General features: G+C 35.2%; 2 protein-coding genes across 2 annotated transcripts in view; one reads left to right on the top strand and one right to left on the bottom strand.

Annotated features, from left to right (window-relative positions):
* Positions 1-5,185, bottom strand: part of LOC137824179 (anaphase-promoting complex subunit 1) — a 33,984-nt gene extending 28,799 nt beyond the window's left edge. Inside the window, exons 1-6 of the mRNA XM_068629662.1 lie at positions 4,801-5,185; positions 4,509-4,572; positions 1,455-1,539; positions 588-826; positions 342-447; positions 82-245 (exon numbers count right to left, since the gene is read on the bottom strand). Coding sequence (XP_068485763.1) covers positions 82-245; positions 342-447; positions 588-826; positions 1,455-1,539; positions 4,509-4,572; positions 4,801-5,027 — 885 coding nt within the window. The 5' untranslated portion in view covers positions 5,028-5,185. The remainder of the gene's footprint in view (positions 1-81; positions 246-341; positions 448-587; positions 827-1,454; positions 1,540-4,508; positions 4,573-4,800) is intronic.
* A 6,578-nt stretch (positions 5,186-11,763) lies between these two features.
* LOC137824157 (clathrin heavy chain 2) lies at positions 11,764-26,114 on the top strand. Its single transcript, XM_068629636.1, has 30 exons — positions 11,764-12,262; positions 12,611-12,815; positions 13,899-13,987; positions 14,068-14,146; positions 14,284-14,411; positions 15,422-15,520; positions 15,629-15,737; positions 16,552-16,631; positions 16,707-16,934; positions 17,017-17,082; positions 17,657-17,773; positions 17,931-18,128; positions 18,562-18,678; positions 18,846-18,905; positions 19,081-19,167; positions 19,294-19,377; positions 19,465-19,599; positions 19,682-19,744; positions 19,835-19,939; positions 20,015-20,127; positions 20,251-20,503; positions 20,591-20,727; positions 20,810-21,088; positions 21,384-22,386; positions 22,624-23,109; positions 23,194-23,364; positions 23,445-23,630; positions 24,078-24,200; positions 25,250-25,360; positions 25,485-26,114. The coding sequence occupies exons 1-30, from the start codon at positions 12,218-12,220 to the stop codon at positions 25,650-25,652; spliced, it is 5,124 nt and encodes a 1,707-aa protein (XP_068485737.1). The 5' UTR covers positions 11,764-12,217; the 3' UTR covers positions 25,653-26,114.
* Positions 26,115-27,810: the final 1,696 nt, after the last annotated feature.

The raw sequence follows: 27,810 nt of genomic DNA, 5'->3' as shown, positions 1-27,810 counted from the left end.
TTTAAAACCAAATGTCTAACTAAATGTACAGATGAACAATAGCCAGAAAATTATGAGGAAGTCTAATAGCCTATGTCAAACCTTACAAGCAGCTGTCTGAGCACCTTTTCCCTGCCATATTTTCCGAAAGGACAAATGTTTTGGCAATACACTCATGGGGTCTATAGGTAATGAACTACCAGCTGACTCCTCGTCAACATTAGAATTGACAATTTCTGCAACCCACAAAGAGTGCTGCATCTTTCCTGAATTCAGGGTAACACCATCACAAAAACTACTAAGACAACAAGCCATTCAGAAGGAAACCAGGATCTGATTGTTAGAACTTCAATGAAAGAAACCTTTATTATAGGATGCCATGAGTGGGACTTGATCACTTGTCCAAATTGTCTTTTCGTCATATTCCTTCATCATGTTCAATTTTCCTCTTTCTTCAATAAAAGTTGGCTACAGTGACAGTAAAACAATGTCAATAAGTAATACCAGGACAAGAATTTAGAGAAGTAAATATGTCACAACACAACTACACAAGATAAAACATAGAAAGATGAAATTCCAGCAACAATCTGTAGATTGTTATAACATACTCGGAGTTCATCCAGTGGATCCATCAAAATGAGATGAGAGGATACTGAAGTACCCTCGCCCCTTTGGATATGATTAGATGCACTAAGCAGCATATCACGCGTACTAAGCAAAGGACTTGTAGATGAAAAAGGAACACGTGACAGTATATTTGCTTCAACATCTTGCTGGAGTAATAAACCAAAAGGAAGAGGCCATATAGATGTGATTGTACGAGGAAGTGGAAGTGATACCACTTCACCTATAAAACAGATGAAAATTTCAGCCACTATATCACCAAAAACAAAAACTGAAAACTTGAAATATTGGCAATCTGATATATAAGAGGCATTACTGGCTAATGTTTGTTCACAGAATTGACTAATGTTTATTTTACATTACTGGCTACTAAAGACAGCACCTCAACAAAGATCTGACAATGATAATTTTGGCAAATTGCAAGGACCAATGTATAAATGTCTTTTTTAATGTATGAACTAAAACAAAAAGGGGTATGAAGTAAATGGACCAAATTTTTAATGTAGCCTTATTAATATCTTTTTATCCCATCCACCTTTTAACCATGACCATCTAAGGTGTCCAATTTTATTCAATGAGATATTTGTTTGTGGGAAAAGGCTAGGTTGTCTTGTTTTGTCATTTGCTATAATCAATTAACTAAATCGTGAAATTTTACTAGAATCCCAAGGATTGTTGGTTATTTTGGTTCTTGGTTCTAGTTCTAAACTGATAATGAGTAAAAGAAACATGTTTCCAATGAGTACAATAATTTTTTTAGCAACAAGGCCAGAAACTAGTACCATTCCATGTCATACGTGTTTTTTTCTCCTTTTGAATGATATGATGGTTGAACATTATTTATTACTCACCAGATGTATTATAGATGGTCAAACGATCAATTTGTAATATACATAGAAGAGCTTCAGCTATATGACTGAGACGGCACCAGCACACCTAAAATTTGAAAATAATTAGTAATAAGAACTGCTCAGTAAATGCAACAAAAGCATCACATTTACTAAAAGTGAAAAGAAATAAACAAATTTGAAACTTGGTCTTCCACTGTTGCACTTGCTCATCGTTGCATGCAATGTTGCAGTGATTGGCTGATTGGGTAAAATTTAACCTCCTTAGTATTTGAAAACCCAAAGCCAAGTCAAGAGACAATGTTTTGAAGGAAGACTTCATTATGGGGAAAGAAGGATTAAAATGGAAGAAGATAAAACCTCCTTAAACAAAGAAGGCCAACAAAGCATAGAATCACAGCAGCAGCTGTATGAATGCCTATCAAATAAATTCCACAAAAGAAACCTTTGAACACTATAGTGATAATATAAAAACTATTCTACTTGCAAAAATATTATGCCTTAAAATCCAAATATTTGAGTGAGTGATAGGATTCAAACAACAACATAAATCATATATGTTAAAGATCTCACATCGATTAGAGATAAAGTCAGTTTACAGTATACAATAAGGCCAAACTTCACCTTACAACCGATTTTGTGAGGTTGAGTTAGGCATAAACTCCCCTACTAATATGGTATTAAAGTCTATCCTAGTGAAGTTTGATGGATCTATTGTGTCACCCCGTTGTCACTCTCAGACAACCCACAATATCTGGTCATGAAGGGTGTGTGTTGAAAATCTCACATCGACTAGAGATAAAGTCAATTTACAATATATAAATGGGGCAAACCTCACCTTACAAATTGGTTTTGTGAAGATGAGTTAGATTTAAACTCACTTCTTAATAATGTACATGATAAGAACCAGAAAAATATTATAGAACAACCAACTTTAATTGTATTAGTAACATATGTTCCAACCGTAATCAATGAGATTCACAATTGGGAATACAATTAGCCATAGTAGAATAAAATTTCCAACATACACCCTCGCGTCAAGGACTAGATATCTCAAGCGTGAGACTAGATATTTGTGGGTGATTGGATAGCATTCCAATGATAGCAGGTAACATATAATCCTTACAAACCTCGCTAGGATAGGCTCTGAAACCATCTAAGATATTGGGTTTTAAGCTTAACTCAATCTTACAAAACCGGTTTGTAAGGTGAAATTTGCACCCGTTTATATAATATTATTTGATTATATCTCTAATCTATGTAGAATCTCCAACACTTATTTTTATACTTTCTCTCACTCAAACAACTTGTGCACGCCCCATACCACTAAGGTCATGTCAGCAGTTTCTTAGGTCCCCCAATTCTACCACCTTATTCCAATCAAGTGTGATACCTCTCTTTTGTCTCCTAACATACATCTTAAGTGTAGGGGTCTTATTAGTACATCATAGACCTCTTCCTTACTCCCGCCAAAATCTATAAAAACTAGTAAAAAGGAAATGCTCCAAAGTTATTACCACACACACAATATTCACCAACCACACCAAACCTACTTCAAACATAGCTACCATGCAGTAAAAGATATGGAAATGGAACTACATCAGAATAAAAGCAACACAAAACACGTAGCCTGAAAAGCTTTGTTAGGTTGCAAACTTGTAAGGTTAAGAAGATTTTTGAATAAAATGAAATTGTGTTGGATTAGTGTTAACACTGGAGTAGTTGAAAATGGGACTTAAAGCCTAGGAACTCCATGCTTTCCCATTTGGTAGTTTGTTAAAGTGGTATTAAAACATACATGGTTTATTTAGCCATTACGTATAGAAATGTTGATGAAATTAATGAGTTCACCCTTTTTCCTTTATAAGATCTCAATGTACTGGGAGAATTCAAAAAGTTGAATATTAAACTGCTCATAAAGTAAATGAAAGTTTGAATTGTTGAACCTAGGCTTGAGACCAGTGTTCTCTTCTCTATATATTCAAAGCCATATAGTATTTTCCTTTCTTACAGTCCTAAAACATACTCATCCTCTTATCTTATTCATTAAAACTAAACTTTTTTTGTAAACTGAAGATTGCCCATGCAAATCTAATCCTTATCATCCAAATTTCCTGAATTAACTGTTACAGTTTGAAAGTTCTAGTTACTAATTTACACTTTCATCTTCTAAAAGTTTATTTCCTATTTGCTGCTATATTCACTGGATCTCATCTTATACAATGTGTATGTCCTCTAAACACTAGCAGCATAGGCAGAAATTTTGTTACTCCTTGTGAGGAATAAGATTAAAGTACTAAAGTAAACATTGCAAAAATTAATCACATTTAAGAACCCCACCGAACCATACATGCGTTAGTAAATTTCTAGCTGAAACAATACAGAACATTTTCTCTACAGACTCAAACCATTAACTTTGGCTTCACTCAGAATTAAAATTACTGTTTTGACCTCAAATTTGCTAAGATAATAACACTGGTCATATCCGAGGTATTATCCCCTTAGATATTTGGTATTTTCGTCATAGTTTTTTCTTTAAAAAACATCTCATTGGATTCACAGAGAAAAGTGTACATAAATTACACTACGCCTCTACTCTTAAACGATGTTAGACTTTTTAGTGAAACAAAACAAACATATACCTAAGGGATATGAGTGACTTGAAATGCTGCCTTTCATTCTCACTCCTAGGGTCAATGTCCTAACCTTAAGTTAACGAAAATATAATCGGTAGGGTTAATAACGACATCTGATGTATTCTCCTCTTTAAAGTTAAATGTTTATATCATGGTTTTGTCCTTAAAAACATCACAGTGGAGGGTACATGGACCCTTAGCTTTAACTCCTTCCTAGGTGATGTGGACTTTCGAAGGTAGGGGAACTATTTCAAATAGAAATTCCCACACAAAAAAGGGATGAAAAGTCCACAAAGAAAACCATAATATTCCTCCATGAACAATGTTCAGTTCACTGGACAAAATTTATCAGTACATGTTCTAAATAGGGGTTTAAAGAGTCTCGTTTCAAATTCAAGGTATGAAAACTCGAAACTCGTACCTTAACAATGTCAGATGGCAAGGTAAATCTCTTGAACACTCTCGCACCCGTCGACCATATAATCCTACCACAAAACAGCAACAACGTTAGATAAAGCAATCCAATGCGATGCACCAAATGCAGCTTCAGACGAAGTAATAACCATGCGGAGCAAAGCCACAGCAGCAAAAGAACACAACAGAACTTCAAAAGGAAGGCTAAGATTCAACTTCGTTTTTCTTATTCCTTTAACTTCATTTCCGCACTTTCGGAAGCAACTAAGCAGAGAACCGAGGGTTTTGTGATAAATTACCGATTGCCGCGGATGAAAAGTTCATGATCGCCACAACTGCTCGGTGCCAAAGAAACGTCGTTGCATTCATCTTCGGCGTCTCTGTCCCGCGCGATTTCTGGATCGAAGAGGAAGTAATCGTACTTGTCAGTGACAGTGCCAGGGGGTTTGCCGTCCAGAGCTTCCGCGATGAGGCCAAACGGCTTGAACTCGCCCAACACAGTTAGGCAACGTTTTCCTATCGACATTTTCTCGGAGCTCAGAGCAAGTTCCTATCGTGCATGAGTTTGGTGGTGACGAGTATGGAGCACAAGAAGATGGGTGAAATGAAATGTGTTGCAGCAGAAGTAGGCTTTCGGCTCCCGCTCTTTATTTTGACAATTACTTCCTATACCTCATTATATTTAAATTTCCATCCCATTTTGATGTGAAATGGCAACATAACCTTAAAATAAAAGGGAGGTCAAAGATATTTTTGGAATCCCATATTTCTTAGATTTTATTTTTCTTAATACTTTTTTTAATTCTGAAAATAAATTGGAATATATTTTCAGATTTTTTCTTTTAATTAATTTTCTATAACATATTTTTTACATTTTGAAATTGTTTTTTAATAAGATTTTCATTTTCATTTTTTTTTAAATTGTATTTTTAGAACACAATAATTTATTTTAGATTTATTTTTTCAAAGTGTATTTTTTTAATTGCGAGATGAATAGTAATTTTAGAAAGTGGCCATAGTGGGACATTTTGTGATGGGAGATACGTTGGTGGTGGTGATACATCAACATAGTCATGTGACTATGATAGATGGAGTTACGTTGAAATAGTTGGCATTGTAAAGGAGATGGAGTTTTTAACAGGATAGGAGATGGGGTTTTTAACTGTATAGGATATGTGATATTCACGTAAAGGTTGTGAAGGGTTGGAAAATAGATTGCAGCTTTTTGGTTGATGATGGTGGTGCAATAGAAATGCTAAAACTTGCAAATACATATGTTGAAGTTCATTTATTTTTACTGCACATTGTTTCAAATGCATAAGTGATGTTGGTGGTTTGAAAGATGATATTGGTAAGCATGATGGTGTGGAGGCTCATGGTGTGGAAAGTGTGGTTGTTGAAGGTGATGTTGAGGATGGTGTGGAGCCTCATGATGAGGAGGAGGAAGGTCGTGCTAGTGTGAAACTCAAAGGTGTTGAAGGTGATGTTAAGGATGGTGGTGGTGTGGATATTGGTGAGCATCATGGTGTGGTTGAGGGCGATGAGGAGGAGGAGGAAGGTCGTGTTGATGTGGAACCAGAAGGTGTTGAAGGTCATGTTGAGGATGATGGTAGTGAGGTTGAGGAATATCAGAAGGAAGAGGAAGGTCGTGGTGGTCAGGGTATTGGTGCGACTATTTATGAAGACATGGAATGTGATATGATGGTGGGCATGTGTCATAAGATTCTTTTTGGTTAAAGGAAGTTGAATTTATTGAAGGTGAAATTGAAGTTCGGTGTGAGGGTACTAGAGAAAAGGATGAGGGTAATAGAGATAAGGGTGAGGGCTACTACAGATAAGGGTGAGGGTGAGAGTCAGGGTACTACAAATAAGGGTGAGGGTAGGCATAGGCGCAAAAGTAAAAGACAAACCAATAATCCCATAAAAGGTTTGTAACCAAATTCTACAAATGATGTGCAAAATTTGGGTGTTGATGATGATGAAAGTGAAGTAACATTTGTGCATAATAAAGTGTTGTCAGATACAAAGTGGAAATCATAAAAGTTATACAACATGGACGAAGTTGAAGATGGTGAGGAGGATATGAGTATTGGTGGTAAATTTTCATCCTTTGAAATGCCAAAAAACATGGCATATTTTTCCTAAGATCTGGGTACCTATTTTATAGACAAGGAAGCATTTAAATATGTCATTAAAACTTATGTTGTCCGTTCAGGGAGGAACTTGAAATTAGTAAAAATGATAGTACAATAGTTTGTGTGTGTTGTATTGGAGCACAAGGACACAATCAATGGTATGCATATTGTGGGTTTTCACCCTCAACAAGTTCTTGGCAGTTAAGAAAAAAAATTATGTACATACATGTGTTAGGCAATTTAAGGTTGATTTGTTGAGTACTAAATGGTTGAGTGGAGGTTGGAGTCTTCTTTAAGTCAAGATAAAAAAATAAGAAGTAATGATGTAAGTGATGAGCATATATTTATTCACACTCACTAGCCTTATTCATAGATTATTTGACTATAATAATAAATAAATTCATTGTTTTAATTAATATTCTTATAATTGGGTTTATTTGGACCTTAACTATTATTATTGTTAATTTTGTGTTTTTAGAGTAAATTATCCAGAGGAAGCATCTACCTTTGTGAATGGGCCAAATATGCAAAAGTCCAAGTTGCTTCTTGAACCAAAACAGGAAACAAATTATGAGGAGAAGAAAGAGAAAATAAAATCTACAATATCTCAAAAACAGAATTGGAAGCAAATCTTCTGCAAAATACAAGAATTATGGAAAGATAGAAACTTGGAAACGGTTAACAAAATATAAACTACAATATTCTCTCAAGATCCTTGGAGGTGAAAAGCCTATAAAAGGACACAAGCATCAAGGAGAAAGGAGAGAGCTTCATAGGGTTTTCTTAGTTTATTTTCTTCTTAGTAATTCTTTTGTTTTGCCTCCGCATGGAAGCCTAAACCTTTTTGGTTGATTCTTTTGTAATTCCCCATTGAGTTTTGAGGTTTTGTTCAATAAAAGTTTCGATTTTTAATTCTCTATAACAGTTGTTTTTATTGTCTAATCTCCTGGAAAACTAGTTTTTGTGAGAGGTTGTACTTGAACGCATGATTGAGAGTCTTCCTTATCTTAAACTTTGGTTTCTTAGTTAGTTCACATTGTTCTAATTAATTTCTTGAGCGCATGATTCAAGGGAGAGGAGGTAAGCATTCCCATGGAGTATACGCATGGAACAAAGTGGGTATTGATTAAACTAGTAGACGCATGCTTTACTGGTGAGTTTCAGTTGAATCAGATCGGCGCATGTTCAATCTGGTTTAGCTCTGTTGGAGGATTGAAAAAAGATTAATCTTTAGAGAACCTATGAAGAATTCAATGGTGGAAAAACTTGGGATCAACCTCTTTTTATTTGTTATTTTAATCTCTTTTATATTTTATGCACAACTATCTTAAACCCCCTTTTTCTCTTTATTGTTATTGCTAACTTTTATTGTTTGCAGATAGATTTTAAACCCTGGTCAATTGATTTTACTATTGGATTCGTTGGGAGACGACTTGGGGACATTTGTCCACAATTATACTATCATCTCTCTAGTGTTAGACAAGTCTACGCTAGAATCATATTAATTTGACAGCAAAACGACAGCTATCAGATGTAAGGAATAAAGTTGTTAAACAATGGAACACAAGTATAAGTAAATCAAAATTTCAAAAGGCAATGGTTATGGCGCTGAAGAATGTTCGTGGTTCATTTCAAGAGCAGTACAAACGAATTTATGACTATGCACATGAGTTGTTGCGCTTCAATTTGGGGTACACAGTTAAAGTAAAAGTTGAAGACATAAATGGGTTCAAAGTGTTTAACAGATTTTATGTTTGCTTAAAATCCTGGAAGGATAGCTTTATATCTGTAGACCCATAATTGCTTTAGATTAGTGCTTTCTTGAAAGGCTTTTATGGTGGTTAATTGTTGACAACAACTGGAAGGGACCCAAATGATCAGATGCTACCACTAGCATATGTTGTGGTTGAGGTTGAATGCAAAGATTCTTGGACCTGGTTTTTGCAACTTTTAATTGAAAATGTTGGGGTCTATAAGTATGTGAAGGCATCACTTTCATGTCTAACCAACAACAAGTATATTCTTTGTTGTCAATTGTTGATTTTGTCTGTGTATAATTTTCATATAACTATTTTGTATATGACATTTGACAGGGTTTGTTGTCTGTCATTCAATATATGATACCTGGGGCAGTGCAACGGTTTTGTGTTTAACACTTGTACTCGAACTTCAAAAAGAAATTCCAAGGAAAAAATTAAAAACTTTAATGTGAAGGGCAACCGAGAGCACATATCCCCAAACATGGGGGAGGGAGGTGAGGGTATAAAGGAAATCAATGATGAGGCTTTCAAAAATCTTATTGCAGTGCCTCCCATGGAAGCATTCATAAAACACATACTTGTTCTTTTAGTGTGTTCATGTGCTGGTACTTTTGTTATTGGTGTGCTTCATACATGCCTTTTTCATCAGGGTCAGTTAAAGCTTATAGATGCATGGTTGAGACACTTCTGCACTAAATAAAATGTCAGAGTATTATTCATTAAATAATATGGTTGGATTTGCCTCCTTAATGGCTGATTATATATTTAAAATAATAGTAGTTGTGGTTAACTTGGACATACATGACTGCAGATGCCGAAAATGGATGTTAACTGGAATACCTTATTGTCATGCACTTTCTACAATGAAATTTGTTAATGTGGATGCAGTCAACTTCATTTAATTTTGGTTTAAAAAGGAAACATACACAGAGGTGTACAACTCAATTATCTATCCAGTGAACGACGAACAAGTGTGGGACAAAACTAACATGCTAGATGTTGTGTCACCTCCCACCAAGAAGATGCCTGGAAGACCAAAAAAGTAAAGAAAGTTGGAGGCATGGGAGGTAATAAAGAACAAGAGTCAGTTATGCCAAACTGGATTAAAGAAAAAAAAGTGGGATTTGTCATAAGCTTGGCCACAACAGAAAGTCATGCATTGAAAAACCATATTAACAAGCTCCAAGTCAGCCATGTCCATCTCACCGCAGGCCATCTCACTAAGCTCTAATGGAGGTAGGTCAATTTGCACCAGGCCCATCTCAACAAGCTCCAAGACAGGCAACTCCAAGTGCACTAGGCCCATCTTAGCAAGCTCCAAATGCACTAGGCCCATCTCAGCAAACTCCAAGTTAGGCAACTCTAAGTGCACCAGGCTTGTCTCCCCCTACTCAACCAACAGTTTCACAACCATCTCAGTTAGCTCGAAGGACAACCAGATCAAGTGCAAATTTTTCAAGACCCAACACGAGGCTTAAGTTACAGTCCATGAGAGGTCGGTTTTGGAAGCCATGACTGCTTTTGGAACCCACTGATTTCACTTTATAGTTGTGTATTTTGAAAAACAATTATTACAGACTTTTGTTAATGTAATTTGGAATGGCATTTACGTTCATGTAGTTAATGTATTTGGTAATTTTTGCAATACATCAATGTTATCAAGTTCTAATGAAGGGTGCAACATGCTAAAATTATATTTGTCATAGTATCTAATGAGTAATGAGGCTCAATTCCACTAACTATAATTCGAAATCGTTTCTTCAACACACTAAATGTTATTTCAATCACAATTCTAAGTGAAAAATGAAGTGATTAAACAGTTTGTGGACATTTTGTGGACCTCTTCAGGAGTATTCTTTCAAATGGTATCGAACTCCGCAATATGTTGTTATAAGTTGGGGTTTGATCATAAACTGACATCCCCAATATAGTATTTTCCTACCGTAATTGAATTCATTGTAATGTGATCAAATCAATATTGTCCATTCCAAACCACTTTCAACTGACCTTTTGGCATGACCAATGATTTATCTTGTACAAATGCATCCTTAAATATCCTCAAATCAAAGGTTGTTATTTCCCACTCGGCCACAACATATGTGAATTTTATGTCAAAATCATAAGCTGCAAATATGTTACGAGTTAACCAATATTTTATTCCACGAAAATGAGGAGCATTCGGTTATGGGACCTTGACACGAATAAGAGTGTCATCAATGACACCTAAACAATCCTAATTGACAACAAATTTACATTCATATATAACAAAAAGTAGGGATGGCAAAGCGGGTCACCCCTCCCCGCACTTGGCCCGCCCCGCATAATGAACACGGGCTAGATTCTCTGCCCCGTCCCTCATAAGGGCCAACCCACATTTGTTTTTTTTTTTGTAGAAATTCAATGAAAATATTATTTACTTTTTGCTCTTGAAAAATTGTCAAATTGAATCTATATATTTTTTACTATCAAACATCAATATTTTTTTCTTCTATTTCAAACGTAGTTAAACATCAATAAATCAATTAAGATAAACATCAAATATTAATATTCTTCTATTTCAAAAACATTAAAAATAGCTAATTCAAAAACATTAAATATAAACACCATTACAGTTAACACAGTTAATTCAAAAACATTTTTTTTTCAGACCAAGTTATCACTGCCAAACCCAACCCAAGTCAATACATATTTTTTTTTTTTGCGAGTTAGCAGGCGAACAACGCAGGCTGCGGGTTATGTGCGACGGGTTGAAGCGGGTCAATGGGTTGAAAAACTAAGCTCACCCCACGTTTTTGACTAACAGGCCGCGAGCCTGCCTGCATGACCTGTCCCACTTTACCACCCCTAACAAAAAGTCACACAACTCCAATTAATTATTGAAATAATGTTTATGAGATTGATACCTTCAAGTATAGATAAAAATGGATGTTATTTAAGATACGAGATTGCACCTCAGTTTTAGATGATTGAATTAATAGTTACTCAGAATTCAAAAAAATGCCTTGGTGTTTTGTTGGATTTTAATATCAATTTAGAAAAAAAAACATGATTATAATTTTTTTTAGGACAACTTAAATTAAAATATTTTGTGAATAAAACAAAATAATATTATGATTTAAAATTAGCTTAAGCTGAAATTTAAAAATTTAAAAAGTTATGTAAAAACATATAATTACATAAAATATAATTTTCTTATGAAATAATTTTGTATTTCCCTCTCCTAATCGAAAACAATCCATGTTAAACCCATTACAGCATACAGTCAAGAAAATCAAGCATTTTTTGTTGGAATTGAAAGAAACAATATTTCTGAAAAACCCTCTTTTATTTTCTGCGCTATTTCAAACGGACATGAAAAAGACAAGACACCCTCCTACGTGTTCAAAATCAAGGCAAGCCATCGCAGCAAGGCACGTTGACACGGCTCCTACAGTTCCTCTTGAAAGATTTTCCTTTTTTTTTACACTATTATTAGTTTATTACCGCTCCTAAATATTTTGGTTTCTCTTGCTCGGTGTGTCTAATAGGAGACGAGATCTATGCTTATCGTCTCGTCAGTGTAAACAACAATTCAATTCCACTCTCCCTCGTTTTATTCGTGTCACGACTCCAATATCCCGTTTCGTTTCCACTTCTTTCTCTTTCCTCTTCGCTTTGAAGAGGGTCCAAGTCTTTGCTTCCGCTGCTTTCAGATCTCGCAGCGATTTGGATCCTCCTCAAGCTCTCTCCACTCTCCTTCACTCTTCCTCTCTAAATTCACGAGTTCAATCGCCAGTTGCAGATCCGATTCTTCGATTTTCTGTTCCTCGATCTAAGCCACCATGGCGGCCGCGAATGCTCCGATTACCATGAAAGAAGCCCTAACTGTGAGTTCTTGTCCTCCTTCGATCTCTTTCACGCGAGCCTTGTTTTTCTCTGTTTATTGATGCAATTTACAGTTCTCTTTCTGGAAGTAACAACAAGTGCAGTCGCTTGTGATAATTACCGATGTTTAGCTGCTAACTTGGTTAATTTTCCTAGTCGAGTATTCTGCAATTTTAGTTTACTAGTTTGCTTACCTTAAGTATGTGCAGATCTGAGTTTTCTTTTTCTGTTTTTCGTATTCTGAACTGGAGAGTGGGAAGCATAATTGTTCGATGTTGCTGATGACTTGTTTTGCTACTAGTGAATTAAGTGTCGTGATTTGTGTGATATGATCTCACCTATGATTGCAGTTGCCGAGCATTGGCATCAATACGCAATTCATCACGTTCACACACGTGACTATGGAATCGGATAAGTATATATGTGTTCGAGAAACCTCTCCACAGAATAGCGTGGTTATCATTGATATGAACATGCCAAATCAGCCTTTGAGGAGGCCTATCACTGCGGATTCCGCTCTTATGAATCCCAATTCTAGAATCCTTGCTTTGAAAGGTAAGACACGTGTTTCATAATCTTCTCCTGAATTTGTGACTTGTAGTTGTGTTATTTTACGAATATTCTCCATCGTTTATCTGGCACCTTGGTATTGACTTGAATTCTTTCTTTGTGGATATCAAGATCCATTGGAAGCTTGATTTCTTTGAACAATTTTCTTTATATATATATTGCTTCCTGTAGATGTTTTATTTTTGTGGACCAGATCGTTTGATGAATTGAAATAAACAGCTAAATTTTGATTAGTTTGACCAGAAGCATTTGAACATGTCTAGTAATCCACAGTATGTTTATTTAGTACTATGATTATTAGATTTCTGTAGCACAGTAAGGTACTTTACTTGCACCTTGATACCTAGGGGCCACATAACTGTCAAGCATGTATCTTTGATTGGTTTAAGAAGATGAAAGGTCTCCTTATTTTATATTTTATACAATGAAGTTAAAATATAATGTTTTTGAATGCTATAATAATATTTATTGGAAAAAAGATGGACTCTATTAGATGAGTGTTTATATATGTAGATATTGGAAAGAAATTACGTGTAAACAATAACTTTATTCTGGTTAGTTTTAATAAAAATATACGAGTATTATCTGATAAATGTTTTTTCCCCATTTTTTAAAATTTTGCTAATACATCAATAAAACCCAATTTCACAATAGGCCTATCAAATATTGCAATAATACATAATTTTCATGATGTCACGTTTGACGAGGATTTCAATGGTTGAAATAAAATAATTGGTATTAAGCTGAGATGCAATGTTCATAGATCATATTGCTCATAAACGTTAAGCAATCATTTTAGTTTTCAGTTTGTTGTACTTGTGCTTAGGCCTATCAAATATTGCAATAATACATAATTTTCATGATGTCACGTTTGACAAGGTTTCCAATGGTTGAAATAAAATAATTGGTAGTAAGATGAGATGCAATGTACATAGATCATAATGCTCCTAAACGTTAAGAAATCATTGAAGTTTTCAGTTTGTTGTCTTGTGCTTCTGTTGTGTTGCTTTTGAAATATTGTTTACTTCTGGATTATCTTCACTTACAAGTTACATCATTCTCTTGAAGCCCAACTGCAAGGGACGACTCAAGATCATCTACAAATATTTAATATTGAGCTGAAAGCAAAGATGAAATCATATCAGATGCCTGAGCAGGTAACTATAATTATAATTATATGGGTACATACACTATAACAACAGGTTCAATATTTTAACACATTGATAATCATATATAGGTTGTCTTTTGGAAGTGGATTAGCCCCAAGATGTTGGGTCTTGTAACACAGACCTCTGTATACCACTGGTCTATTGAAGGTAACATTTGCTTAACTGAATGCATTTGTGTGGTACACTGGTGCTTTATTTTCCAGTTTACATATTCTTGTACAGTGTGCTTGTAGTTTCTGCAAATTTTTGACTGGTATATGCTTCATGATCTATATAACTTGTAGGTGATTCTGAACCTGTTAAGATGTTCGAGAGAACAGCAAATTTGGCAAACAACCAGATAATTAATTATCGATGTGACCCTTCAGAAAAATGGTTGGTCTTGATTGGCATTGCTCCTGGTTCCCCTGAGGTATATCTCTGGTTCCTGTTTTAGTCGTAGTTATCAATCTCAAATAGTGATGTGGAATTGTCAACTTTTAAATGTTATGACAATATGAGTAGGGGGGTGATAGTTATTCTGTGAAGGTTATAGGTTCAAGTTAAATAATTACATTACACATATATAAGTGCTCAAAAGTGAAAAAAAAAAAATTACATAAAGGGAAAGATATAATTGTAATAATCAAAATCGTATTCTTAAACAAGTTTAAGCCTCCAAGTAGATGATGCCATGCTTGCTTGACGGATGTCCAATGAAATGAAAAAACCAAATCATAACAGAAAACACTTAGTTGGATCATAGGGGTGAGCAGATAGAAGAACAGAATGTGACATGGAAAATATTAAAAAAAAGAGTGAGCAACTGGACAGAGAAAAAGGCTGGCACGGCCTTTCTTCTACCCATCAGAACAATCAACAGAGAAGTGGTTATGTTCAGGCTTTGCTAGAAAGTGCAGGGTTTTGGTCAGAAACAACACCATTGAGTACTGTGTGTTGGCTGTTTGTATGAAAACAGGTGGGAGAACAGTGGGTGTTGCACTGATCAAGCTTCAAACTAGGTTTTTGAACCTCATAGGTTGTTTTGATGAAAATATGGGGCTGAAATAATGAAAACAACTGAAAAAGTTATTGTTCTACTAGGAAAATGATCAGCAAAATAAAAGGTCTCCCTGTTCCAGTGTAGTGGTGACAACATGCTTCATGATATTATATTCTATGACTTTCTGTATTGTTCTCCACTCTGTGATGCTAAGCTGCAAATAGCACCAACATCACATGCTATCGACAATAGTTATCTCATGATGAGAAGCATTTCCAATTTTCAACTATAATTTAGGATTTTCATTCATTACCAGTCTTCACCCATGTTTCTGCCGGCTTTATTTGTGTATAATTGTGTAAGAATTGTGATATTTTTACACTGATTTTAACAAGCCTGATCTATTTTGGTGTATTTATTAATACTATTTTGCATTATAGAGGCCTCAATTGGTTAAGGGAAACATGCAACTTTTCTCTGTGGATCAACAACGCAGTCAGGCTCTTGAAGCTCATGCTGCATCATTTGCCCAATATAAAGTGCGTTTCTTTTACTATCTGGCTCATTTTTTGTTCAATTTCTACTTAATATTTCATGAATAGCATATGCTACTACGTGTTTGGTAAATCTTAATTGTTTTTGGACAGGTTCCTGGAAATGAAAACCCTTCTGTTTTGATTTCTTTTGCCTCAAAGACACTTAATGCTGGTCAGGTTACATCGAAGTTGCATGTTATAGAACTCGGTGCTCAGCCAGGTCTGCATATTTTTCAGCTCCTTCACATTTATCTCTTATGTAATTAGTCTGGGCAATATATGTTTTACAGTCAAATCTGTCTTGTATGCTGAATTGATTCTATCTTGACTTGATGAATTTTAATGTTCATGGTATATCAGAAGTTGAAATTGGTTATTGTCCATAACTTATATCCCTGCTATATTTTGTTGTTAGGCCATGCTGTGAGGATTGTCTTCCATTTGTTACCATGCGTTTGAGCAATAAACAGAGTTTATTATGCATCTAATAATTGTATTGAGTTTATGTTGGGTTTCCAATTGTAATTATAAACATGTGTTAGTTTGAAAGTTGGAGGTGGATGAAGCAGTAAATATTCATTAGAAGTGAGTAGTTTGGGTAGCTAATTTTCATAGCACTATATTGAAACGTATTTTTTAAGATGGATAAGGGTATTAAGAAATTGAACTGTGTGCATCATTGTATCACCTGTGATTGAACTGATCATCCTTCTTGAACTCGAATTCGTAGAGATGTAATGTTAGATCACGCGTGTCTTCACCTAACAGCTTAAGCTTTTGAGATATTTATCAGAGCCTCTATAATAATATGGTTAAGTTATATCCTTTCTGTCCTCTTTCTACTGAGAAAAAGTTGAACATGAGCACCGGACAGGGGGCCCTGTTGATTATCCATGCTTCAAGCCCAAAAGGCTCTAGCACAAGAGGGCATGTTGGAAATGCAATATGAAATCACTCACGCATCTTCACTTCACCTACCAACCTAAGCTTTTTAAATAGTTGGTCCATGACAAACTTTACAAATTTGTTGACAGGGAAACCATCATTTACAAAGAAACAAGCAGATCTTTTCTTCCCCCCTGATTTTGCGGATGATTTTCCAGTTGCCATGCAGGTACAGAAGTTGCTAGAACTTGTTGTTCATTTATAAACAGTGTAGATTTTTGATCCCTACTTTGTTTTTTGGCAGATATCTCACAAATACAATTTGATTTACGTGATTACAAAACTTGGCCTACTATTTGTCTATGATTTGGAGACAGCTACTGCTGTATACAGGAACAGAATCAGTCCTGATCCTATATTTTTGACCTCAGAAGCTACATCTGTGGGAGGCTTTTATGCCATCAACAGAAGAGGCCAGGTCTTATTGGCCACTGTTAATGAACAAACCATTGTGAATTTTGTCAGTGGTCAAGTATGTTTCTGACCTTGTTATTTTTTGTTGTTGTAAATTTGGGTATGAAATGGTATTTTTACAAACTACATATTGTTAACAGTTAAACAATTTGGAGCTAGCAGTTAGTCTTGCTAAAAGAGGAAATCTACCTGGTGCTGAGAAACTGGTATGTCAATTGTGTAGACCTCACTTATAGTAATAATATATTTCTTCAAGGGTGTGTTATCAGTGAGATCCAGAGATGTTGGATGCCTTTTGAATTAATCTCTTGGGTTTGATGAACTGCTCAATGCTCACTTGCATGAAGTCGGGTTAGAAACCTGCAATAAAATGTGAAATACTTCAATGATTAATTATTCTTCGTTTTAGTAGTCCCTAGTTCAGTATATTTCATAGGTGTTTGACAGACATTTCTTTTCTTTTCTGTTTTTGTTGCATATTTGTTTTGAACTGTCAGCCTTTATTTTGGAGATTCTATTTTGTAAAAGTTTTGTGCTTGAGTCTTGGGAGGCATGTAACTGACCTTCATGATGCTGTTGATCTGTTGCTTCTTTGGTCATTTACTTCACCAATGCAATTTACGTGGTTTAATCTCTCTCTTTTTCAATTATATATTTCTAAAACATTTAATATTGATTATTTGATTGTGCTATGTTTTAGCATCTTAAGAAACGCTCTCTCTTATTGTATTTTTGGTTCTTTTATTCATGGAATGATATCCAAACTTGTTGACATTACAGGTAGTGGAACGTTTTCACGAACTGTTTGCCCAAACAAAATATAAAGAAGCTGCAGAGCTTGCAGCTGAATCTCCACAAGGAATACTTCGAACTCCTGACACAGTTGCAAAATTTCAGGTTTGTTGATAGGATGTTGCTATCTGATATTTCTCTCTCTTTCTTTCTCCTGCTTCATTTACAGAGTATTGTTTTCTGTTTGTTTATGTTTAGCCTTTAGGTGCTGTCCTTTCGTTTTATAAATGTTTAAAATGTTATTATGCGCTTTATATGGCAGAGTGTTCCTGTGCAATCTGGGCAAACTCCTCCACTGTTGCAGTATTTTGGAACACTTTTAACTAGGGGAAAGCTGAATTCCTTTGAATCATTAGAACTGTCGCGGTTGGTTGTGAATCAGAACAAGAAAAATCTGTTGGAGAATTGGTTAGCAGAGGACAAGCTTGAATGCAGTGAGGAACTAGGAGATCTTGTCAAGGTTAGGTTGCATTAAAATTTTGAAGAATTAAATTTTATTCTGTTATTTATTACTCCCTCTGAACTCAATGATAAGCACAAAATGGTCATATTTGGTGGACTTACATGTAAGCAAATTCCAATTCCGTAAACCTTATTTAATACTACTATTTCAAAAATACCTTATCTTTTAATCTAAGCACCATTCTCAATAAATATAATTGTGAGTAATTTAGGGAATGTACCTCTTTATTGTATGAAAACAAGAATATTAAATGAACTTAACTACTATTCTTAAGAAGTGTGAAAGAAGTTAGATTTTCTTATAATCGAGTCCAGAGGCTTTGTTTGTATTTTATCTTTCTGATTGTATCCAAAATAGGGTGCTGATTCTCTGACTGGTTTATTGAAAAATGTTGTATTCTAATAATATTTACGTGCATGCTCCCTTGTAGACTGTGGATAATGATCTTGCTTTAAAAATATATATCAAAGCCAGAGCTACACCAAAAGTTGTTGCTGCATTTGCTGAGAGAAGGGAGTTTGACAAAATTCTGATATACTCTAAACAGGTGTTTGTTTACTTCATCAAAGATCATTGATGTTTAATTCACAGAATCATTTAATGCTATCATAGCATGCATTTTGTTAACCTGTATAAATAGCATTACATGTATTACCTTTTCATTTTTCTGTAAACAATTGTCCTGAACATTATGATACTTATTTGTTGCTATAGGTTGGATACACACCTGACTACCTCTTCCTCCTGCAAACAATTCTCCGGACAGATCCTCAGGTGTGAGAGAAAACTCTGCAGTTCATACTATATAATTCTTTTTGTTGAACTTGAACCATTTCTTTGTAGCTCCCTTATTGTCCGCCTCCTTTTTAGATGTGTACCGTGTTCTGAACATGTTCATCTAGTTGACAATGTCTCTGCTGAAAGTTACCATTTTCAATTTGGCTTGCAGGGTGCTGTAAATTTTGCATTAATGATGTCTCAAATGGAGGGAGGTAGCCCAGTTGATTACAACACTATAACTGATCTCTTTCTTCAGGTTGATTACATGTTGTGATTAAGCAATTGTGATGTTAATGCGATATTGTAGTTTCATAGTCATTGATTTAGTACTGAATGGTTCTTGAAATTATTGTATTTTTCATTTTGGTTACTTTCTTCTCAGAGAAATCTGATCCGAGAGGCAACTGCTTTTCTCCTTGATGTTTTAAAACCAAACCTACCAGAACATGGGTTCCTTCAGACTAAGGTGCAGCCTTTGTTTCCCATCTTTGTGGGCCTCTTACTCTCATAATTCTTTCTCTGAAGTGATACGATATTGTGAATGGCTGTTCAGGTGTTGGAGATAAATCTGGTGACTTTCCCCAATGTTGCCGATGCAATATTAGCTAATGGCATGTTCAGCCATTATGATCGTCCTTGTATTGCCCAACTTTGTGAAAAAGCTGGTCTTTATGTGCGAGCTTTGCAAGTAAGGATTCTCCAAATGTGCTCTATTATGGCACTTAATCTTAAAGTCAAGATGTTTGTTGATTCCAATATTCTTGGTGCAGCATTACACAGAGTTGCCAGATGTAAAACGAGTGATTGTTAATACACATGCAATTGAACCTCAGGTTTATTTGCTTTTCTGCTTTTAAATCTATTTTAGGGTTTAAAATTCATGTGAGTATTTAAAATACTTACTTATTGTGTGGTTGCTACAGTCACTTGTAGAGTTTTTTGGTACACTGTCACGAGAATGGGCATTAGAGTGCATGAAAGATTTATTGCTGGCCAATCTTAGGGGAAACCTTCAGATCATTGTGCAGGTATGGCGATGTCCTTGTCTTCTATGACTTGAACCTACCAATAGTTGTTGACAAAGCTTTCTTATGTGTATTCAGGTTGCCAAAGAATATTGTGAACAATTGGGTGTTGATGCCTGCATAAAAATTTTTGAGCAGTTTAGGTCGTATGAGGGATTGTACTTTTTCCTTGGATCTTACTTGAGCTCCAGGTAATTCTTTCATTCAGAAAGAAAAGTTGTTTTTTTTTTCTGTTGGTAATTGACTTTGTTTATAATTGAGATGTTGTCCGGTATATTTCTGCTGATGTATGTTCTCTAAATAATATGGAACAGTGAGGATCCTGACATTCACTTTAAGTACATTGAGGCAGCAGCAAAGACTGGTCAAATCAAGGAGGTTGAGCGCGTGACTAGAGAATCAAATTTCTATGATGCTGAGAAAACAAAAAATTTTCTGATGGAGGCTAAGCTTCCAGATGCACGACCTTTGATAAATGTTTGCGATCGCTTTGGATTTGTTCCAGATCTAACACACTATCTGTACACAAGCAACATGCTTCGCTACATTGAAGGCTATGTTCAGAAGGTATAGTAGTAGTCTTGCTTACCTCATGAGTGCTATCTGCTCACTTTCTCTCTGCCTACATAAAACTTTGTGCCTTTTTCTATACAGGTAAACCCAGGGAATGCACCCTTAGTTGTGGGTCAGCTGTTGGATGATGAATGCCCAGAAGATTTTATCAAAGGCTTGATTCTTTCTGTCCGTTCGTTACTGCCAGTGGAGCCCCTTGTGGAGGAATGCGAGAAGAGGTGGTGTTTGTCCTTTGCCTTTGTCCTGCTGCTTTGTACTCACGTTTCTAATTTATCCTGTCCCTTATTTTTTGATATGCAGGAATCGGCTTCGTCTGCTCACACAGTTCTTGGAACACCTTGTTAGTGAGGGAAGCCAGGATGTACATGTTCACAATGCACTGGGTAAAATTATCATTGATAGCAACAACAACCCAGAACATTTCCTCACAACCAATCCATACTACGATTCTCGAGTTGTGGGCAAGTACTGTGAGAAACGTGATCCCACCTTAGCTGTTGTAGCTTATCGGCGAGGACAATGTGATGATGAACTTATCCTTGTCACCAATAAAAATTCTTTGTTCAAACTGCAAGCAAGGTATATATTGGCTCCTCCAGAGTGACTGTACTTTGAAAAATAAAGTGTAGTTAGTTACAATCATTAATTAGAAGACCAATGGTTAAAATTGGTACAGCTTCAAAATTTGTCATACATGTACATGTATTTTATCATATTCTCAACCATTGATTTTCCTATAAGTGGATGGCTATAACTGCACTTTAAAGTTTAAAGTGCACTCCCTCATATTAAAAGAACCTATATTTTGTGATCCTTAATCCATCAAATCAATTTTCTTGGGCCCAATGTTCACATGCTTATATTGTGATGACAGATATGTTGTTGAGAGAATGGATGGTGATCTGTGGGCCAAAGTTCTCGATCCTGATAATGACTATAGAAGGCAACTTATTGATCAGGTTGTATCCACTGCTTTGCCTGAAAGCTCAAGCCCTGAGCAAGTTTCTGCAGCTGTTAAGGCTTTCATGACAGCTGATCTGCCTCATGAACTGATTGAACTTCTTGAGAAGATTGTGCTTCAGAATTCTGCATTCAGTGGGAACTTTAATTTGCAGAATCTTCTTATTTTGACAGCAATAAAGGCCGATCCATCCAGAGTTATGGATTATGTTAATAGATTGGATAATTTTGATGGGCCTGCAGTTGGAGAAATGGCTGTAGAAGCTCAGTTATTTGAGGAAGCCTTTGCCATTTTTAAGAAGTTCAACTTGAATGTTCAAGCAGTCAATGTGTTGCTTGATAATATTCACAGCATTGATAGAGCTGTAGAGTTTGCTTTCAGAGTTGAAGAAGATGCTGTTTGGAGTCAGGTGGCCAAGGCTCAACTCAGGGACGGGCTAGTAAGTGATGCAATTGAATCATTTATACGAGCAGATGACGCTACACAATTTTTAGATGTTATCCGTGCTGCTGAAGATGCCAATGTTTACCATGACTTGGTGAAATACTTGCTGATGGTAAGACAGAAAGCAAAAGAACCCAAGGTTGACAGTGAGCTCATTTATGCATATGCAAAGATTGATAGGCTAAGTGACATTGAGGAGTTCATTCTTATGCCAAATGTTGCCAATCTTCAAACTGTTGGTGACCGATTGTATGATGAAGCATTATACGAGGCTGCAAAAATCATATTTGCTTTTATATCTAACTGGGCCAAGTTGGCCATCACACTGGTCAAATTAAAACAGTTTCAAGGTGCTGTTGATGCAGCAAGGAAAGCTAACAGCTCAAAGACATGGAAGGAAGTTTGCTTTGCTTGTGTTGATGCAGAGGAGTTTCGTTTGGCCCAGATTTGTGGACTCAACATTATTATTCAGGTAATGTGTTGATTTCTGTTTTTTGATGAACTGTGTGTATATAAAATATATTGGAAAAGTTTACCTAATTTCTTATGGTTTTGATGATCTGGTTCTTCAGTATGTGATGGTGAAACAGTTTCCCTGGAAGTATGTAGTAAATGCACTTGATTTATGATTGGATGGGTGTTGTGCTGTTATAATGCTGGTAGTGATCTTTTTGACTTTCCAATGCTTATCATGGTATTAATTTTATAGGTGGATGACTTGGAAGAAGTCAGTGAATATTACCAAAATAGAGGTTGCTTCAATGAACTAATATCTCTCATGGAGAGTGGTTTAGGGTTAGAAAGGGCTCATATGGGCATCTTTACCGAGCTGGGAGTTCTGTATGCTAGATACCGCCCTGAGAAGCTTATGGAGCATATCAAACTATTCTCAACTCGGCTCAATATTCCCAAACTTATACGAGCTTGTGATGAACAACAACACTGGAAAGAATTGACCTATTTGTATATACAATATGATGAGTTTGATAATGCTGCAACTACCATCATGAACCATTCACCTGAAGCATGGGATCACATGCAATTCAAAGATGTTGTTGTTAAAGTTGCTAATGTGGAATTGTATTACAAGGCCGTGCACTTCTACTTGGAAGAGCATCCAGATCTTATAAATGATGTTCTGAATGTCCTTGCACTTCGTGTGGATCATGCTCGTGTTGTTGACATCTTGCGGAAGGTAGAACCAATAGTGGCAAAAATTGTTAAATATTATGTTGCTTTCCATATAACTAACATTCAATTTCCCTTTAATGTGCTATAGGCTGGTCACCTCCGTCTTGTGAAACCATATATGGTTGCAGTTCAAAGCAGCAATGTATCTGCTGTTAATGAAGCTTTGAATGAGATATATGTTGAGGAGGAAGACTATGATAGATTGCGCGAGTCAATTGATTTGTATGATAACTTTGATCAAATAGGCCTTGCCCAAAAGGTGAGCGGCATTTGCCTTAAAATTTAGCTATTTTTTGGTTTCAGTTTTGGAAACCTTATAGAATGTTATTGATGATGCAGATTGAAAAGCACGAGCTTCTTGAGATGAGACGAGTTGCTGCTTATATTTACAAGAAGGCAGGTAGGTGGAAGCAGTCTATTACTTTGTCAAAGAAGGATAACCTATACAAAGACGCCATGGAGACAGCCTCACAATCTGGAGAGCGTGAACTTGCTGAGGAGTTGCTTGTTTATTTCATCGACCAGGTACTAAATTCAATTTCAAATTGCTTATTTTCTTGCAGTATCTTATTTAATTAGGTTTACTGTTATTCCTGGATAATGTGTTTATCTTAATAATTATAACATCATGCTTTGTACATTTCTATGCATACATAGTTACTCTGCATTGTTCTTCACAGCAATGGTTATTTTATTGCAAACTACTGGTATCTCTTGCAGTATGTTCAATTCTAAGTCATGGACGAATATTATCTGATTCATAGAGTTTAGTATTTTCTTTTTGTCAAAGCCTAGTTCTTGTTTGTTTAGCCAGAGCATGTTAGTCTTATAACCCAAACTACTGATTGAAGGATTGCCATTGAAACTTCTTACCTGAGGGTTCAAGCTTTATTGTTTGTCCTTATGGATGATGACAGTATTTTATTTGCATGCAATTGAGATTTCTAATTTTTCTTTTCATATCTTACACAGGGAAAGAAGGAATGTTTTGCCTCATGTCTATTTGTTTGCTATGATTTGATCCGGGCAGACATTGTTCTTGAACTAGCTTGGATGCACAATATGATTGACTTTGCCTTCCCATATATATTGCAGGTTTGCTTTTATTTTATGATGCTAATTTTATCACTTGTATTTATAATATTATGATTCACTATTAACTTGATTCAACTAGGCAGCATCCATTTGTATCATAAGATGTAAACTGATTTAAAATCTTAATTATAGCAATTTCTTATCATTGATACAAGACAAACGGTTCAACAGGTCATTGTTATTTTTTTTTCCTTTTTCATTTCTCTTTTACCAATTTTCATGAAAGAAATTTAAAGTTATACAGGCTTAAATTGTTAAATGAAAAGGATTGAAGGAGAACTTCTGAACTTATTGCAGAACTGTATTTGCCACTCTCTCATTTAACGCATGCACTCTATTTGACTAGGTGTTATTATTCTAAAATAGAGGTTTCACAAAAATAAGATATAACTAACAATTTGTTCTGTTAGACTCATGGTCAAGTTATCTATTTTTGATTCAGAATGATTACATTGAACACTATATATCATCTATGCCATATATTTGAACTTGTTTTTCATTCTTTCTTAATCTTACAACTTGATACAAATTACGATTCACTATTTAAAAATTAGCTTCGCTATTTATGATTTTAATCTCCGTTTGGTAACCTTAGCTATAATTCAGTTGACATATTTATTAATTTTACGGCAAAGCTATGGATATTTCCCTGAGAATCATGCTGGCTATTCAGGAGTGAATTTTATCGTCTTTGCAAAGCTGAGTTTATGGGTTGCAATCATAATCTGCCCCTTTTAAATACTTTTATGGGGAAACAAGTTAATCTTACTTCCTCCTTTATTGCAAAACCAATTTATATATAGGCACTTACATTTAAGTACTTGGTACTACATTACAAGTTTACCCAAATGCACCCGTAGTGGTGCTTAAGTTCTGAATATTGTGTTTGGTCTTGTTTACTTGCGATATTACACAGTTATGCAAGAAAATCTTGATTTATTGATGCAGTTATCTCTTTCAGCCTTTCATTGAGCTGGAGTGGATCTATTTATTTCCATCTTATCCAGAGGTTTCTCTAATATTCATTTTCATTTTTTTGCCTGTTGTAGTTTATTCGTGAGTACACTGGCAAAGTCGACGAGCTAGTGAAGGACAAAATTGAAGCACAAAACGAAGTGAAGGTTAAAGAGCAAGAAGAAAAGGATGTAGTTGCACAACAGGTAATTATTGTGGCCGTTTTATGCCAGCAGTTTGACTGTTCAGAAAAGTTTGGTGTCGACAAATCCTTTCTTTCTGCCTTTTGAATTTTGTACTGATATGAATGAGATTTGCTTTCTGTTGCAGAACATGTATGCTCAATTATTGCCTCTTGCTTTGCCTGCACCACCAATGCCTGGAATGGGAGGCCCCGCAGGTATGGGAGGAGGCTTTGCTCCTCCTCCTCCAATAGGTGGACTTGGGATGCCCCCAATGCCTCCTTATGGCATGCCACCCATGGGCAGTAGTTACTGACATGTACGCCATGGTGGCAAGTGTAGCATGAACTCGATCCCTATGAAGAGCGATATATAGGAACTTCAAAGTTTTGCATAGAATATCTTGTGTGATTTGGATGCAGCATTCTTTCTTTGCTTCTGGTGGTGCTGGGAGGTTCCAAGTTAAAATAATGTGAAGTTTCTGTTTAGTTTGTGTCGTAATAGTGTTGTAAGTTTATTGTTTTTCTGGGTTGTAGTTGAGGCATTTTTTGAGCTGTGCTGGTTCTAGCTAACCATAAATTTCTGTATTCTACCATTTTTCTTGTATTAAATGAGTTAGCCTTAGGTAGACCAAACAAAAAATGAATTACTCCTAGTATATACGAAATTTACGACCTTAACAGCCAGGTTGATCATGCATGTCAAAGCCTAGATTTCCGCACTTCCTAGTTGTGGAAGCTACCTAATTAAATCTTGTTGGCATGCTGCTTTATTGTGATTTGATTTCACCTATAGTCGCAATTACGATGAATCAACTATTTCTATTCCATAAAGACTAGATATCCATCACCTGATATGTTGAGCATTATCAATAAAATGTCACAAAGTCTTAATTGGATGGTGGAGTTTGTATGGGAGAATTACTTCTGCCATTGCACAAATCATGCTTTTGAAATGGAGTTAAAAAAAGAATGATGTATCCCATCTTACTTAGGACACCAGAGCCGTTCCTTAATATGTATTTCCTACATATGATATGTATAAGATTTTTTTCAAATTCTGATTTAACTTATGACTTATCAAACTTTTAATAAATTTATTTTGTTACAGACAAAACAACTCAAGAGAAAGCTTTTTTGACAAGGTCTTTTGGACCATCTATACTGGGACAACTCTCGGCACATTATCTCCTTCCTGCCCACGAAACCTAATGACGTCATTAACAAATAATTATACTTTAAACATTTCACAAATAATGATTAAGAAGCAATTGAATTGAGTTGTGCCTCACCTAAAATCATATCTAGAGGGTAAATTCTTTCTGTACCTCGACACCTTTTTTTAAATTTTTTAACAATTCTCTGGTGGAGAGTATGTTTTTTTTCATTTTCAAGTGGTGGTGATTGTTTGTGGTGGTTGATGGTGAATGTTGTAATGGTTGAAGTAAGTTTTGTGATATTTTTATCGGTGGGGGTTGTGTTTTCATTTGCTTATCATACAATTAGAAGTCACAAAATATAGAAAAAACAATTAGTGAGGTGAAAAAATGAAGTATAAAGCTCATAACTTTTTCTTATTTAAGCACTATAAAAAAATTTTTGGTTTGGAGGGTTCACAATTTATTTCAAGTTGCAATAATAGTCCACCCCATGAAACCATTACAAGTGGAACAATAATTATTTTCTTGATATAATTTTTACAATGTTGTTAGAGGAAATTTTTTAACTATAAGAGTCCAAATTCTCAGGTAAGTGTGAATTTATATAAATTAAAACATGTCAAATGATAAAATTGCTTTCTTAAATGTTGCTGCTGAAGAAGAATAAAAGTGTTGCAGCTGAAAGGAAGGTAGCAGGGTGTGATTGAAGTTATTTAAAAATGTGAGATTATGCTTCATTTATAATTATTTAAAAATTTAAAAAGGATTAAAATTGATTTTTCACAATTTATATGGAGTTGTAGGAAAGGTATGGAAGTGGAGGAAGAATTTTTCTTTGTAAAATGAAAGGCCCAAAGATACAAGTTAAAAAGTATGAATCCAATGAAACAAGTTACTTGATATCATAAATCAATTAATCAGATATATTAATAAAGAGATACATGATAAATTAGATAATACGCTATATATTCAATAGTATGCGATAAATCAAATAATGTTGTTTCAACAAAGATATACATTAAACACAATTTATAAACGAATTATGAACACTATAAATAAATATTATCACACAAAAATAAGTTACAATTTTATTAATATATTATTCAATTTTATACATTTGTTTGATTGTCGAAATTATTTTTACAAATTTACTTTCAATTGAGTCCCAGAAAACAAATACAAGAAGAAAAAAAGAAGGAGCAGCAAGCAACGAGAAACAATTCTTTAAAAAAATATTCTTAGTCTGAATTGATATACCTACTCAGATTCAAAGGGATTTAAGTAATAGAGTCTATTTGCAAATACCTGTCACGTG

The sequence above is a fragment of the Phaseolus vulgaris genome, chromosome 8, assembly GCF_000499845.2.
Source record: "Phaseolus vulgaris cultivar G19833 chromosome 8, P. vulgaris v2.0, whole genome shotgun sequence".
Classification (NCBI taxonomy): Eukaryota; Viridiplantae; Streptophyta; class Magnoliopsida; order Fabales; family Fabaceae; genus Phaseolus; species Phaseolus vulgaris.
This window is presented reverse-complemented; position numbering and strand designations above follow the sequence as displayed.

Excerpts from the sequence above, each read along its gene's own strand:
- LOC137824157 (XM_068629636.1), top strand. The coding sequence starts at position 12,218 with ATGGCGGCCGCGAATGCTCCGATTACCATGAAAGAAGCCCTAACT. Across the intron at positions 14,412-15,421 it reads TTGCTCCTGGTTCCCCTGAG|AGGCCTCAATTGGTTAAGGG; the intron begins GTATATCTCTGG and ends TTTGCATTATAG. Across the intron at positions 19,378-19,464 it reads ATGGGTTCCTTCAGACTAAG|GTGTTGGAGATAAATCTGGT; the intron begins GTGCAGCCTTTG and ends ATGGCTGTTCAG.